Here is a 12887-nt window from a genome sequence, read left to right on the forward strand (position 1 = left end):
TCACACTTAGTATTTTGCCGACACAGGAGCACAGTAACCCATGTATACAGTGTTTGGGGGGGGGGGGGGGGGGGGGCGGGTCTGTGTATCGCAGCAGTGAGCAGACTGTGTTAACATTCTCTCCCTCCCTCTGTCTGTCTGTCTGTCTGCATTTCAGATCCGAGACCTGCCGGATTATTACTCCCACACACTCAAGTTCTTGGTCGGTCACCTCAAAACAGTGGCCGACCACTCTGAGAAAAACAAGGTGAGCCAGCGACTGTCAGCACAGCAGGTCTGTCTCCCCTGCACAAGAACATTAATTTATTAAAGTGTGCGTGGGACCTCAGTTCCGTTACCCTTGCAGATATTGGATAAAGGTGCAGCAGCGTGCCCAGGAGTATGTTTAATCTCACTGCTCTAGTGCCAGCATTTTTAAACGTGTCTCTTTCCCCTCTCTCTCCTCTCCTTCCCTCTCTAGATGGCGCCTCGTAACCTGGCCCTGGTTTTCGGCCCCACGCTGGTCAGGACCTCGGAGGACAGCGTGAGCGACATGGTGATGCACATGCCAGATCGCTACAAGATTGTGGAGACCCTGATACAGCACGTGAGTGGAGAACAACTTTCAACTGACTTCACTCCTTCCCGAGGCGTTTTGGACACAGTGAAATACCTGTTCCTGTTTGTTTTTGCTGGTGACGTGTCAAAGCCGTTCACTCCACAGCCTGAACCACTTCTTTCACTTTTGTTTTTCAGCACACCTGGTTCTTCAGTGAGGAGATGGACAAAGATGACAAGGTTAATTAATTCAATAACAGCAGACAACTGAATGGCTAAAATAAAATGAGAGCTGCTGGATTATTCCTATCAGGAGTGTTAAAGAACAGCTGGCTGTTTGTGTCGACGCAGTGCACAGACACACACAAACACAGACAGACGGAGACACAGACACACAGACAGACAGAGACACAGACACACAGACAGACAGAGACACAGACACACAGACAGACAGAGACACAGACACACAGACAGACAGAGACACAGACACACAGACAGACAGAGACACAGACACACAGACAGACAGAGACAAGCAGACACACAGACAGACAGAGACACAGACACACAGACAGACAGAGACACAGACACACAGACAGACAGAGACAAGCAGACACACAGACAGACAGAGACACAGACACACAGAGACACAGACACACAGACAGACAGACAGAGACAAGCAGACACACAGACAGACAGAGACACAGACAGACAGAGACACACAGACAGGCAGAGACAAGCAGACAGACAGAGACACACAGACAGGCAGAGACAGATAAACAGACACACAGACAAACAGACTGACACACACACAGACAAGCAGACAGACACACACACACACAGATAGACAAACATAGACAAGCAGACAGACACACACACAAGCAGACAGACACACACAGATAGATAAACAGAGACACACAGACAAACACTCAGACACACACACAGATAGATAAACAGACACACAGACAAACAGACTGACACACACACAGACAAACAGACTGACACACACACAGATAGACAAACAGACAAGCAGACAGACACACACACAGATAGATAGATAAACAGAGACACAAAGACAGACAGACACACACACAAGCAGACAGACAGACAGACAGACACACACACACAGATAGATAAACAGAGACACACACACAGACAAGCAGACAGACACACACACACACACACACACACACACCACACACTCACTCTGACTGCCTGTGTGTTTCTGTCTCTCAGATTCCAGTGGACAAGGCAGACATGCAGCCGATGCCCAACATTGACCATCTCCTGCCCAACATCGGGAGGACTGGTGGGCTGGGGGAGGCCTCGGGTAAGGGAGCTGTTGAACCAGGAGTGGGTAGTTTGGTATGGTGCCATGTGGACGCTGGCCTGTGGGGACAATAACACCGCTGTCCTCACGGTGAAGCAGAGGCAGGGAGGGAGGGACGGGCTGCTGTTACTTCACAGAGTGAAAACGAAACCTGAACTAGACAAGGGAGGGGGAGGCAGTGAATTAGGAACTGAAGCCAATTTAAGGAAACGTATTATAAAGCTGAGTTACTTTAACCTGTTCAGGGCTGCATGCTTTGCTCTGCGGAGGGATGAGAGGGAGCAGCACTGATGAAGAAGCATTGTTGAACATGGCACTTTCTGTTTAGAAGTTAAGATTTGCTTCTATCTAGCTGTGGCTGTTACTTTATCCTTTTTTATATACTTGTTTCCCTACTTTCTCTCTCTCTCTCTCTTCTGTATTTAATCTGTCTGCTCTCCTTTTCCTAGCTGAGACAGTGGAGCAGCCACCTCAGTACGATGGGATTTCTCTGCACTAGCTTGTGTGTGTCTGTGTGCGCCTGTGTCCCAGGGTTAGAAACTTAGCAAGTGGAGCACTCTGCTTATCTGACATCATAGTGTCCAGGCAGAGACACGTGTGTGTTGAGCAACAGCTTGGTGCTTCACCCATAACCCATTGCTGTGCCTGCGCGTGTGCGTGTGCGTGTGCGATATGCAAGTGTTAATCCAGCCCCCCCTCCCTGCTGATTCCATTCTCATCCCATGGCTTCCTCTCGCTGCTGTGCCTGTGGTGTGAATCCCACTTCATTCCCTCCGCAGCTCAGAATTAACTGTGGGGCAGCGCTGGAACAGGAGGTGGAAGTGGGAGTGGGAGTGGGAGTGGGAGTACGCAGTCCTGGCTGGCCTATGACAGCGGTTCTCAAACTTTTTCTTCCGATTTTACAAAGACTTGGGTCTGCCGCAAGAATGGAAATAAGACTCCCGTTGCACAGCTGTTTGATCCATTCCTGGTTTTACTATGAGTTTAATAAGACACACACCGGAGCTGGTTGCCTAGGCACACTATAGCTAATCCAACTGGTAGTAAAACCTGGAATGGATGAAACTGCTCCCGTCCCTGTGCCGTGAACACCACTTACACTGTATGCAACCCTTAAAAATATATTCTAGAAACACGTGTAGATTTTTAACAATTGAGAAAAATGCATTATTCTTAAATCTAAACCGTGCCCCCCCCAGTTCTGGGACACGCGGGCCCAGGTTCGAATGAAAGAGCGGACAGAGATTTGAGTTCTGCTGGTGGTCTCCATGAAGGAACACCAGCCCGCAGTCAAGACTACGCTCGCTCGCCGCCCCCCCCCCCCCCCCCCCCGACCCCCCGACCCCACGACCCCACATCCACACCGCAGTCACTGATGTGAAGGCCTACCCCTCTAACCAACGTTCTCCTGCTGTCTCCTACAGATTCAACCAACAGTGACTCGGCTAAATCCAAGGTAAGAGAAACTCCCCACCGTTCATTCTTACAGTGATAGACTTCAGACCTGTTCGTTTTTGTTATTATTTATAATAAGCTGACATGTCTCTCTCTCGGTGTCTCTGACCCTGTTTCTCTATTGTCCGTGTGTCTCAGGGCTCGTGGGGGCAGGAGCTGTACTCCAGGGAGATACCGGCCCTGTCCACCCTATCGGCCGTGACCCGCAAGCACAAGAAGCACCGCGACGCCAGAGTCTGGAGCAGCAGCACGGACGAGGGCTCCGAGCACGAGCCAATAAAAACCAGCCACCGCGGGGGGCAGGGCCTGGAGGGGGAGGGAGAGAGGCAGAGAGACGATCCCGGGGGCGAGGAGGAGAGCCCCCCACTTGATGCTCGCTCCATCGTATCGGGGTACTCCACGCTGTCAACGCTGGGGGGGCACGAGGGGGAGGAGGTGGACGACGAGCACAGCGAGCTGCTGAGCGAGAGTGGGGTGGGGCTGCCGGAGACAGACACGGAGAGCGGCTTCGCCTCGCACCCTCAGACCCAGGAGAGACCCTCCAAGCAGGACCGGCAGAGGAGAGACCGGGTCCAGCTCAGCCAGCTCCCCCCCCGCAGCTTCCTGTACTCACACTGCACGCCACCGGAGAGCCCCGGCTCAGACTCCCCCTCCTCCCTCTCCTCCAGCACGGCTCCCAGGCTGCACAGCCGGCCCTCCTTCAACTCCCGTAGGACGATTCGGAGCGACATGCTGGCCCGCAAGAAGCTGCGTGAGGGGGAGAGGGGGCCGGAGAGAGGCGCAGGGGGTGGGGTGCGGTCCTCGGAGGAAGAGGCAGCAGACAGCACCGGCAGCAGCAGCAGCAAGGTCTCCATTCCCAGGGCGGAGTGCAGCAGCCTGGAGAGCCTACGACAGGGCGGGGAGGCTGGGGTGTCTGCCTCCTTGTCCCTGGCCTCAGCAGGGAAGCCCCTCCTCCGACCACACTCCTCCGCAGACGACATGTTCGGCGTGGGTCTGCGCAAGCCCCACTCCCCCGAGACGCGCCGTAAGAAGAAGGCGTGGCGCCGGCACACGGTTGTGGTGAACACCAGGGACATGTCCGACCCCCAGAGCGGCAGCACACTGTCTGACCTCGGCAGCGAGGGCCGGCCGCGCTCCGGGAGCTACGGCAGCCGCCCTTAGCCCCCCCAGGACCTCAAACCTCCACCCTTACCCCCTCAGCTCCGTGCCCCAGCACTCCATAGCCTCCTGTTTGCACCTGTATCTCTGGAGAGGGCAGGGCGGGTACCGGCTGGACTCTGTGCTCAAACCTGGCTATTCCTTTGCCGACCGAGGACGGGAGCTCCCAGAGGGCGGCACACAATTGGCCAAGTGTCGCCCGGGAGGGGGAGGGTTTAGGTCGGCCAGGGTGTCCTCGGCTCACCGCGCACCAGCGACCCCTGTGGTCTGGCCGGGTGCCTGCGGCCTTGCCTGTAAGCTGCCCAGAGCTGCGTTGTCCTCCAAGGCTGTAGCTCTGGGTGGCTGCATGGTGAGTCCGCAGTGTGAAAAGAAGCGGTCGGCTGACGGCACATGCTTCGGAGGACAGCGTGTGTTCGTCTTCGCTACTCCGGAATCAGCTCACGAGTGGTAGCGGTCAGCCGAGCTTAAATAATAATTGGATATTCTAAATTGGGAGAAAATAATAAATAATTGCTGAATACTAAATAAAAAAAAATAAAAAAAAAACAACATAAGCCAATATAACTAATTGGAATTACATCTGAATAATAAATGTAAGTTTTTTTTTTTTCTAAAGCTGACTTTGTTTTTATTTTCTAGCACACTCTCCATTCGCATGCCTCGATCGACCCTTAACCCGGTCCCAATAGAAACAGGAGTTGTGCAATCATGAAATAATGCCAGCTCTGTTTGTGCAGGGCAGCCTCCTCAGGCAGTGCCACTCACGCAGTCACACTGCAGACAGAGGGGATCAGCGCTATAGAGAACATCACAGTGTCGCATTGTCAGCAGTGTTACAGGGGCATCACTCTCAGGGCAGGGATTTGTTTCAGCTGTGTTAAATACTGCAGCCTTACACATGCTCGTTTTTCATCATTAATAACATCTTTATTGTTGGTTTTTGTATCGCTAAACCACCACTCCACTATTCAAAAGGAAAACAATAGTCAAGCCTGGATCTCTATGGTATCCATTTGATCTACAACACATAACGTACATATACATACATTATATATATATATATTATATATCTGTGTCTGTATGTATTGAGGACCTGACTGAGCCAGCTGTTGAGTTCAGTGTTTCAGGACAGATGACAGTGTTGCATGTGGGTAGTAACAGTGTTATGGGATCTGTGCTGCAGAATCGTGTGTGTGATTGTATTACAGCCAATGCTGCAGGACACTGAGGCTCCTCCCTCCCAGCTGAACTGTGCTGAGTCGAGGGACCAGGCACTGTGTGTGTGTGAGAGAGTTTTGTAACATTTGTATAAAGCCTTGCTAAGTTAACTTCAGTGTGTGTGTATATATATGTGTGTGTGTGGAATATATATATTATATACAATACAATACAATAATTTTATATATATATACATATATAAATATAATAAAAAAATTTTTTTTTAAAATGACACACACAATTATAATGTTCATTTTCATTGTTTACATCAGTGCATTCCATGCACTCCCTTTGCTTTACACTGTGACTTGAAATGTTAACCCTTTTTATGTTTATATCATTTTTATATATATATATATATATATATAAAACAGCCTGCATGTAGTTGTCTTTTTCCTTTGCATTACAGAACGCGGGTCACTCTAGTCAGTACTACCACAGGATTAATACAAGTGTTTTACAAGCTAGAAATTTCACGACAAGAATTCTGAGCAAATTATAAACCAATGAACCAGGTAAAAAAAAATAAAGAAAAGTAAAAGGCCTGGATCTCATTATTGAAGAAACAGAACCACTGGCTATACCCTTCAAAGCATCAGTAACTGATAGATGCTACACTAGGCAAGGTTTCAAACAACCGGATTCTGCACAATCTTTAATTGCGCTACTTTGTGAAAGCCATTTTGTGCAGTGCTGTACCCTCAGAAACGAGTCCATGTTACTAGAATTGAACTGCACAAGGATACAAGGGGACAGTTTAATTATAACAACGGAAAGGGTAGAAGACTGGATTTTAAAAGCTAATGAAACAGCTTTCCCTTCTGTAGCAGTGTAGCTGCGACACGTCATACCTGAAGCTTCACCCATGAATCCCTGAATTACAGACCCTTCACACGCACGCCAAGACGACGGAGAAGGCACGAGAAGGCGTGCAGCAGTCATTTTAAAACCACATAAAAAAACAAAACCTACTGGTCTGGAATGTATTTCAAACAGTGTTCTGATTGGTGGAGGAGGAGACGCGATGGATTAGAAGCAGCCAATGGGCTTCCATGGAGGAGGACGGACAGCTGACAGTTTGAGGTGAAAGGTTATGACCTCTGGAGTTTTTGTTGTTGCTTCCTGGGTAACAGCTGGAGTCTCGTCAGTACAAGTAGCTGTACTTTATTAGTCACACAAACACAGCGGTTACTTACAACACAAACAAAACAGCAGCCTCTTAATGCAGAGCTTTCTCACAAAAAACACAATTCTCACAGAATATCACCCTGGCATCCAGACCCATGTTATTATATTCTTTATTTAAGTAAATACAGACCACAGTAAAACTCATGCCTGAGCGACTAACACACGGTAGAAACTAAAAAATGTAAAGCGTTCTTTCTCGACTGGTTTTCTCGACTGGTTTTCTCGACTGGTTTTCTCGACTGGTTTTCTTTCCCCTCAGTTGAATCCCGTTATTTTTAAACATGCAGACGGCAGTGTGGAATGAGAATACAGATGCAGGGCATGGGGCTTTTTCCTTTTTCATATGTTGATGTGATCTGTTGATGCCATGAGTTGAACATCCACACGAATAAGACATACTTGACAAAACAGTATTCGGTAATATAAAAGTGACATTGTTTTATAGAAAATGTTTAGAATTGTTCTTGGTGGAGATGTCTCGTAATTTTTTTTTGGGGGGGGGGGGGGGGGGGGGTGCATGAAAATGTGCCACTTTGAGTAAAACATACAATCTGGGATGCAAAAGCTTCACCCATTCCAGGTTTTACTAACAGCTTGACTAGCCACAGTGTACAGGTAGCAAGCTCAGTTTTATTAAACCAGGAATGGATCACACTGCCATTCAAAAACATCATCATACTGGCAGCCTGACTCGCGTTTACAATTAAAAAAACAAAACACAAAAAACACATTCCTGTCATTTTTAAATCGGCCACAGAAACAGCACCGTCTTCAAGGTTACATTATCATAAACAGAAAAACCGTCATATATATATATAAAATATAGAAATATTAAAAAAACAACTCAGTAAAGGTTCCATGGCAGGGGCTTATTGTGATTCCTGTAGCTGTGCGTACTGCAGCGCCGCACAGGCTAAAGAGGCTCATTTAAAACCCCTTTAAAAATACACATGAAGTACACAAGCCTAAAAAAAAAAAATCATAAAATCTAAAATGAAAATGATTAACATTGGAGAGAGACATGTACATATATAAAAATGTTAATGCACACTAAAAATGTAAACTGATTGCAATTTAAATTAACTGCTTAAATGGTAGATATTTGTCAAACAAATCTGTACAAATGGCTTCATTGTACAAAAACGATATTCATTTAAAATGCTACATTCTAGAATATTTAACACTATACATTAATTTGATAGACAAACATTTCACTAAAGATATTTTTCTTAAAATGAATTTAAATCTTAATCTTTTTCTGTGCTGTTTTTTTTACTGTGAGGCTCCACACCAGTGTATTCCTGTTCCCCTATGTTTCCATACTCCTCGAGTACAGAAGTGAGCTGGGGCGAGGGGTGCGTTTCCAAACACCTCGAGTATAGAAGTGAGCTGGGGCGAGGGGTGTGTTTCCAAACACCTCGAGTATAGAAGTGAGCTGGGGCGAGGGGTGCAGACCATGGTGCTCCTGTATGTAAAGCAAAGCACACCCAGGGGCGAGCCTGCCCAGGCGTCAGGACCCAAGGCCTGGGTATCCCTTTTGCTCGGTGCCACCTGTCTGTTTTTACCAAGGCCAGAGTCACTCTATAGGCATGCGCAAATTATCGAAAACTAACCAGGCGTCTCTTTAATAGATCTAAAGCAACGCTTCTCACAAATACAAGTATACAAATTCAATTACAACCTTCCCCTCGATCCGATAATTCTCTAATTTGATAGGTTAGGCCATGTTCACTGTACATTGTAATGTGCTGAAGCATGTTCACTGTACATTGTAATGTGCTGAAGCATGTTCACTGTGCATTGTAATGTGCTGAAGCATGTTCACTGTACATTGTAATGTGCTGAAGCATGTTCACTGTGCATTGTAATGTGCTGAAGCATGTTCACTGTGCATTGTAATGTGCTGAAGCATGTTCACTGTACATTGTAATGTGCTGAAGCATGTTCACTGTGCATTGTAATGTGCTGGAGCATGTTCACTGTACATTGTAATGTGGTGGAGCTGGTCCCTTCACTAATTCACCACTCGATGTGCTGGGAGCGATACGATCCCTATCTCGATATGCAGGGAGCGTGAAATGGCAATTACAAATAAATAAATAAATAAATAAATAAATAAATAAATGAATTATTATGTCCAAGACTACATTTTTCCAGCTATTTCCATTATTCCATTTATTTTAACTGAGAATACTTTCCCGACTCCCTGCGTGCATGTTGTTGCTTTTAATTATGTCAGCGTGTTAATAACTCTACATTTTAATATACAGGCTATAGTTCTAAGTTACAGTACACACTTGATTTAATGGAAAACATATCTAAAAACGCTTCCAGGTTAAATGTCGCTATATTTTTGTTTACATTATATTTTGAACAGGATATTTTTGCGCTAACAACCCAACTTTTTCTCAATTTGTCGTGTTTACCTCACAGTGACAGTTACAAACATTAAGGCCTTCTGTGTTTTCAGACAAAATATACTTCAATTATACTTCCAATAATAAATACCGCAACAATAATAATAATAATAATAATAATAATAATAATAGCAAATGTCAATAATTTACCTTTTCTTCTGAGTCGACACACTCTGTTTTACGACTAGAGATACTTAACGTCGACGTTTCTAGTTTCAAAAATGAACCGCTGATTGGATTTTGCGCACCTGCCAGGAATCGCCTGTGTGATCCAGGTGCGTGCGCGCCCTCCCACGCCCCCGCTTGTCAATACACGCCCTCCCACGCCCCCGCTTGTCAATGCACGCCCTCCCACGCCCCCGCTTGTCAATGCACGCCCTCCCACGCCCTCGCTTGTCAATGCACGCCCTCCCACGCCCTCGCTTGTCAATGCACGCCCCCGCTTGTCAATGCACGCCCTCCCACGCCCCCGCTTGTCAATGCACGCCTTATGCAGTATTATAACTTGGGCTTCTGATTTTCGGTTTTAACCGATAAAACCCCCCTATACAAAAAAATGAAACCGGTGGATAGCCAATAAACATCGGAAAAACTGTGGAAATGGTTAATCAATTCACGTTGACTTTACACTTGTCCCATTAAATAAAACCTACTACAAAAATAATAATAAATACATTTCCCCCGCATTCCTGACTTGTATCTATCATTCGTTCTGAATACTTTAAACCAGTGGTTTATTTTTTGTTTTTTTACTTTTTCATTATGGAGTGTAAACTGTTATTCATAATTAATTCAACATCCTTTTTTTTAAATAAAAAACAAAACAAACAAAAAAAAGAAAACACGAGATGTCACGTCTTAAATTCCCTTTGGAACTATACTGCTCTCTAGTGGACGGGAATGCAATAGCAGCCTTGTACCGCAACGAGCTTCAACTGTCCCGACTTAACTAACCATGGTGCGTGGCAAGGCGCAGTCAGGTGGAAATGACGTTAGTGTGAGCTGTTCTTTTTAAATTATTCTTATTAAAAAAAATGTGTTTTGTGTACATCCAACAAAAAAAAACACATTTTCATTTGTTTCATCTTTGCACACTGCAGTTACACCTCCTTTCAACCCTCTATAACTATGCATATGTGTGTGTGTGTGTGTATATATATATATATATATATATATGTATCCTGTGCATCGGGTATAACGATCGATCAGACCTGCAACTAGCACAGCACAGTGGACTGGAGAAGCGTTACTGTCTTTCTTTCCATGGTTGTTTGTGTTTCCTGGAGTGGCTCTGTGGTTGTTTGTATTTCCTTCTCTCTCTGCCTCTCTCTTGTTTCCTGGCGTGGCTCCATGGCTGGTTGTATTTCCTTCTCTCTCTCTCTCTCTCTCTCTCTCTCTCTCTCTCTCTCTCTCTCTCTCTCTCTCTCTCTCCCTTTCTCTCTCTCTCTCTCACTCTGTCTCTCTCTCGTTTTCTCGCGTGGCCGTGGCTTTGTGGCTGGCCCCCCTCTCCTTGAAGCTGTTGAGCATGGACTTGAGTCCAAGCGAGGAGAGGGAGAGGGAGAGGGAGGAGAGGGGGCCTGTCTGGGCAGGGGCTGGGGGAGGACAGGAGGCTGTAGGCTGGCCGTTGGTCGTGGGGAGCGGGGAGGGTGAGGTGGAGGGGGAGGGGGAGGGCTCCTTCACCAGCCGCTGTCTGAAGCTGGAGGAGAGGAGTGCCTCGGCAGAGAGGCTGGAGAGCAGAGACCTGGCCTGGCTCGAGGAGGGGAGAGGAGAAGAGGAGGAGTCGCCATGGTCCTGGGGGTATTTCTTCAACCCCGATGCGAACACACTGCTGCCGTCACTGAAACTCACGGCCTTGGAAGATGGGGGCTGCTGAGGCTCCAAGGACATTTTGCTGGATCTGAGGGTCTGGAGGCAGGAGGAGAGCGTCGAAGAGGAGGAGGAGGGTGAACACAAAAAAAGAAGAGAAAAAAGTAGTAGCCAGAGGCCACGTCACCTCCAACACCACCTCCACAAACCCCCCTCCACACATACAGAGGCAGCAGCTGCAGCAGAGAGACTGTGGGGAGTGGGTGGGGGGGCTCACACTGCAGGCAGAGAGACTGAGGGGAGTGGGTGGGAGGGCTCACACTGCAGGCAGAGAGACTGAGGGGAGTGGGTGGGAGGGCTCACACTGCAGGCAGAGAGACTGAGGGGAGTGGGTGGGAGGGCTCACACTGCAGGCAGAGAGACTGAGGGGAGTGGGTGGGAGGGCTCACACTGCAGGTAGGTAAGCAGGCAGGCAGGCAGGAGGTTGAAACACAGAGTGGAGAGAGAGCGCCAGGGTTTTTGAGTTTTGAGTTTCTTTTTTTGTTTGCAGGAAACAAGGAGAGCAGTTCTTTCAGCACCACACACACACACACACACACACAGCTCGGGTCGGGGGGGCAGATGAGCAGTTCAGAGGTCACTCACTGCCCCCTCCCCAAAACAGAGAGAGCGGGAGTGAGCGAGGGTGAGACACACAGAGTGCAGCGCATCGACGAAGTGCAGAATCAGGCAGGACAGAGTGGAGAGAAAAGAGGAAAACAATAACGAAATAAAAAAAAAGAACAAGAAAAACACAGGATTAATTGAGGTTCGACTCTACAAGCGTGCACACTGCCACACACACACACACACACTACCACACACACTACCACACACACACACTACCACACACACACACACTACCACATACACACACACACACACTACAACACACACTACCACACACACACTACCACACACACACTACCACACACACACACTACCACACACACACACACACTACCACATACACACACACACACACTCACACACACACTACCACACACACACACACACACACTCACACACACACTACCACACACACACACTACCACACACACACACACACTACCACATACACACACACACACACTCACACACACACTGCCACACAAACACACACACACACACACACTGCCACACAAACACACACACACACTCACACACACACACACACAGGATCGGGAGACAATCTGTCTCATTTTGTCGCAGTCCTATTGTGAAATAGCAAGGGAGTGCTGCATCATTTTTTGTTTGCATCCTCTATCTAGTCTATAGCACTGCACTTCAAAGGGCTGCTATCACAGCTGTGTAATTAAAGCTGTAGCATTTAAAAGGTTAGTGAAGTTACTGGCATTGCAATGTTTGAAATGGACATGCTTACAAGTAACCGATGCATACCTGATGCTTTCCATGCTGTCGCTCTAGTTTACACACAGTGTCTCTAGTCAGTCACATTGCCACTTTATATAGACACATACTTGTTTTGCTGTAACTGATGCCAATCAGTCTCCTCTCAGGGTCGATTCATTGTCACTTTACTTTCAACTTTTCTGATCAACTGAAACCTCGATCCACACAAACACAAACTCCTTCACACTTCAAACACTGTCCTGCCTTATCATATAACTAACCAGGCTCGCATCCAAACTTTACAAAACTAAACCGAATAAACAATTGAACAGAAAATCCATCTTCAGCAATTGCTATACAGACCAGTATCGCTTCTAAACTGAACTTGT

The 12887-nt window shown here is 47.2% G+C and overlaps 1 protein-coding gene across 5 annotated transcripts in view; it reads left to right on the top strand.

The window, feature by feature from the left end:
• LOC117433228 (rho GTPase-activating protein 23-like) overlaps positions 1–6053 on the top strand; it is a 31859-nt gene extending 25806 nt beyond the window's left edge. For all 5 annotated transcript variants that reach the window (XM_059021471.1, XM_059021468.1, XM_059021469.1 and 2 more), the window contains 6 exons: positions 158–247; positions 461–586; positions 736–777; positions 1771–1864; positions 3289–3320; positions 3458–6053. In XM_059021471.1, the coding sequence (XP_058877454.1) occupies positions 158–247; positions 461–586; positions 736–777; positions 1771–1864; positions 3289–3320; positions 3458–4480 (1407 nt within the window). In that variant the 3' untranslated portion in view covers positions 4481–6053. The remainder of the gene's footprint in view (positions 1–157; positions 248–460; positions 587–735; positions 778–1770; positions 1865–3288; positions 3321–3457) is intronic.
• The last annotated feature ends 6834 nt before the right edge of the window (positions 6054–12887 follow it).

The sequence above is a fragment of the Acipenser ruthenus genome, unplaced genomic scaffold (genome assembly GCF_902713425.1).
Source record: "Acipenser ruthenus unplaced genomic scaffold, fAciRut3.2 maternal haplotype, whole genome shotgun sequence".
In the NCBI taxonomy this organism is placed as follows: domain Eukaryota; kingdom Metazoa; phylum Chordata; class Actinopteri; order Acipenseriformes; family Acipenseridae; genus Acipenser; species Acipenser ruthenus.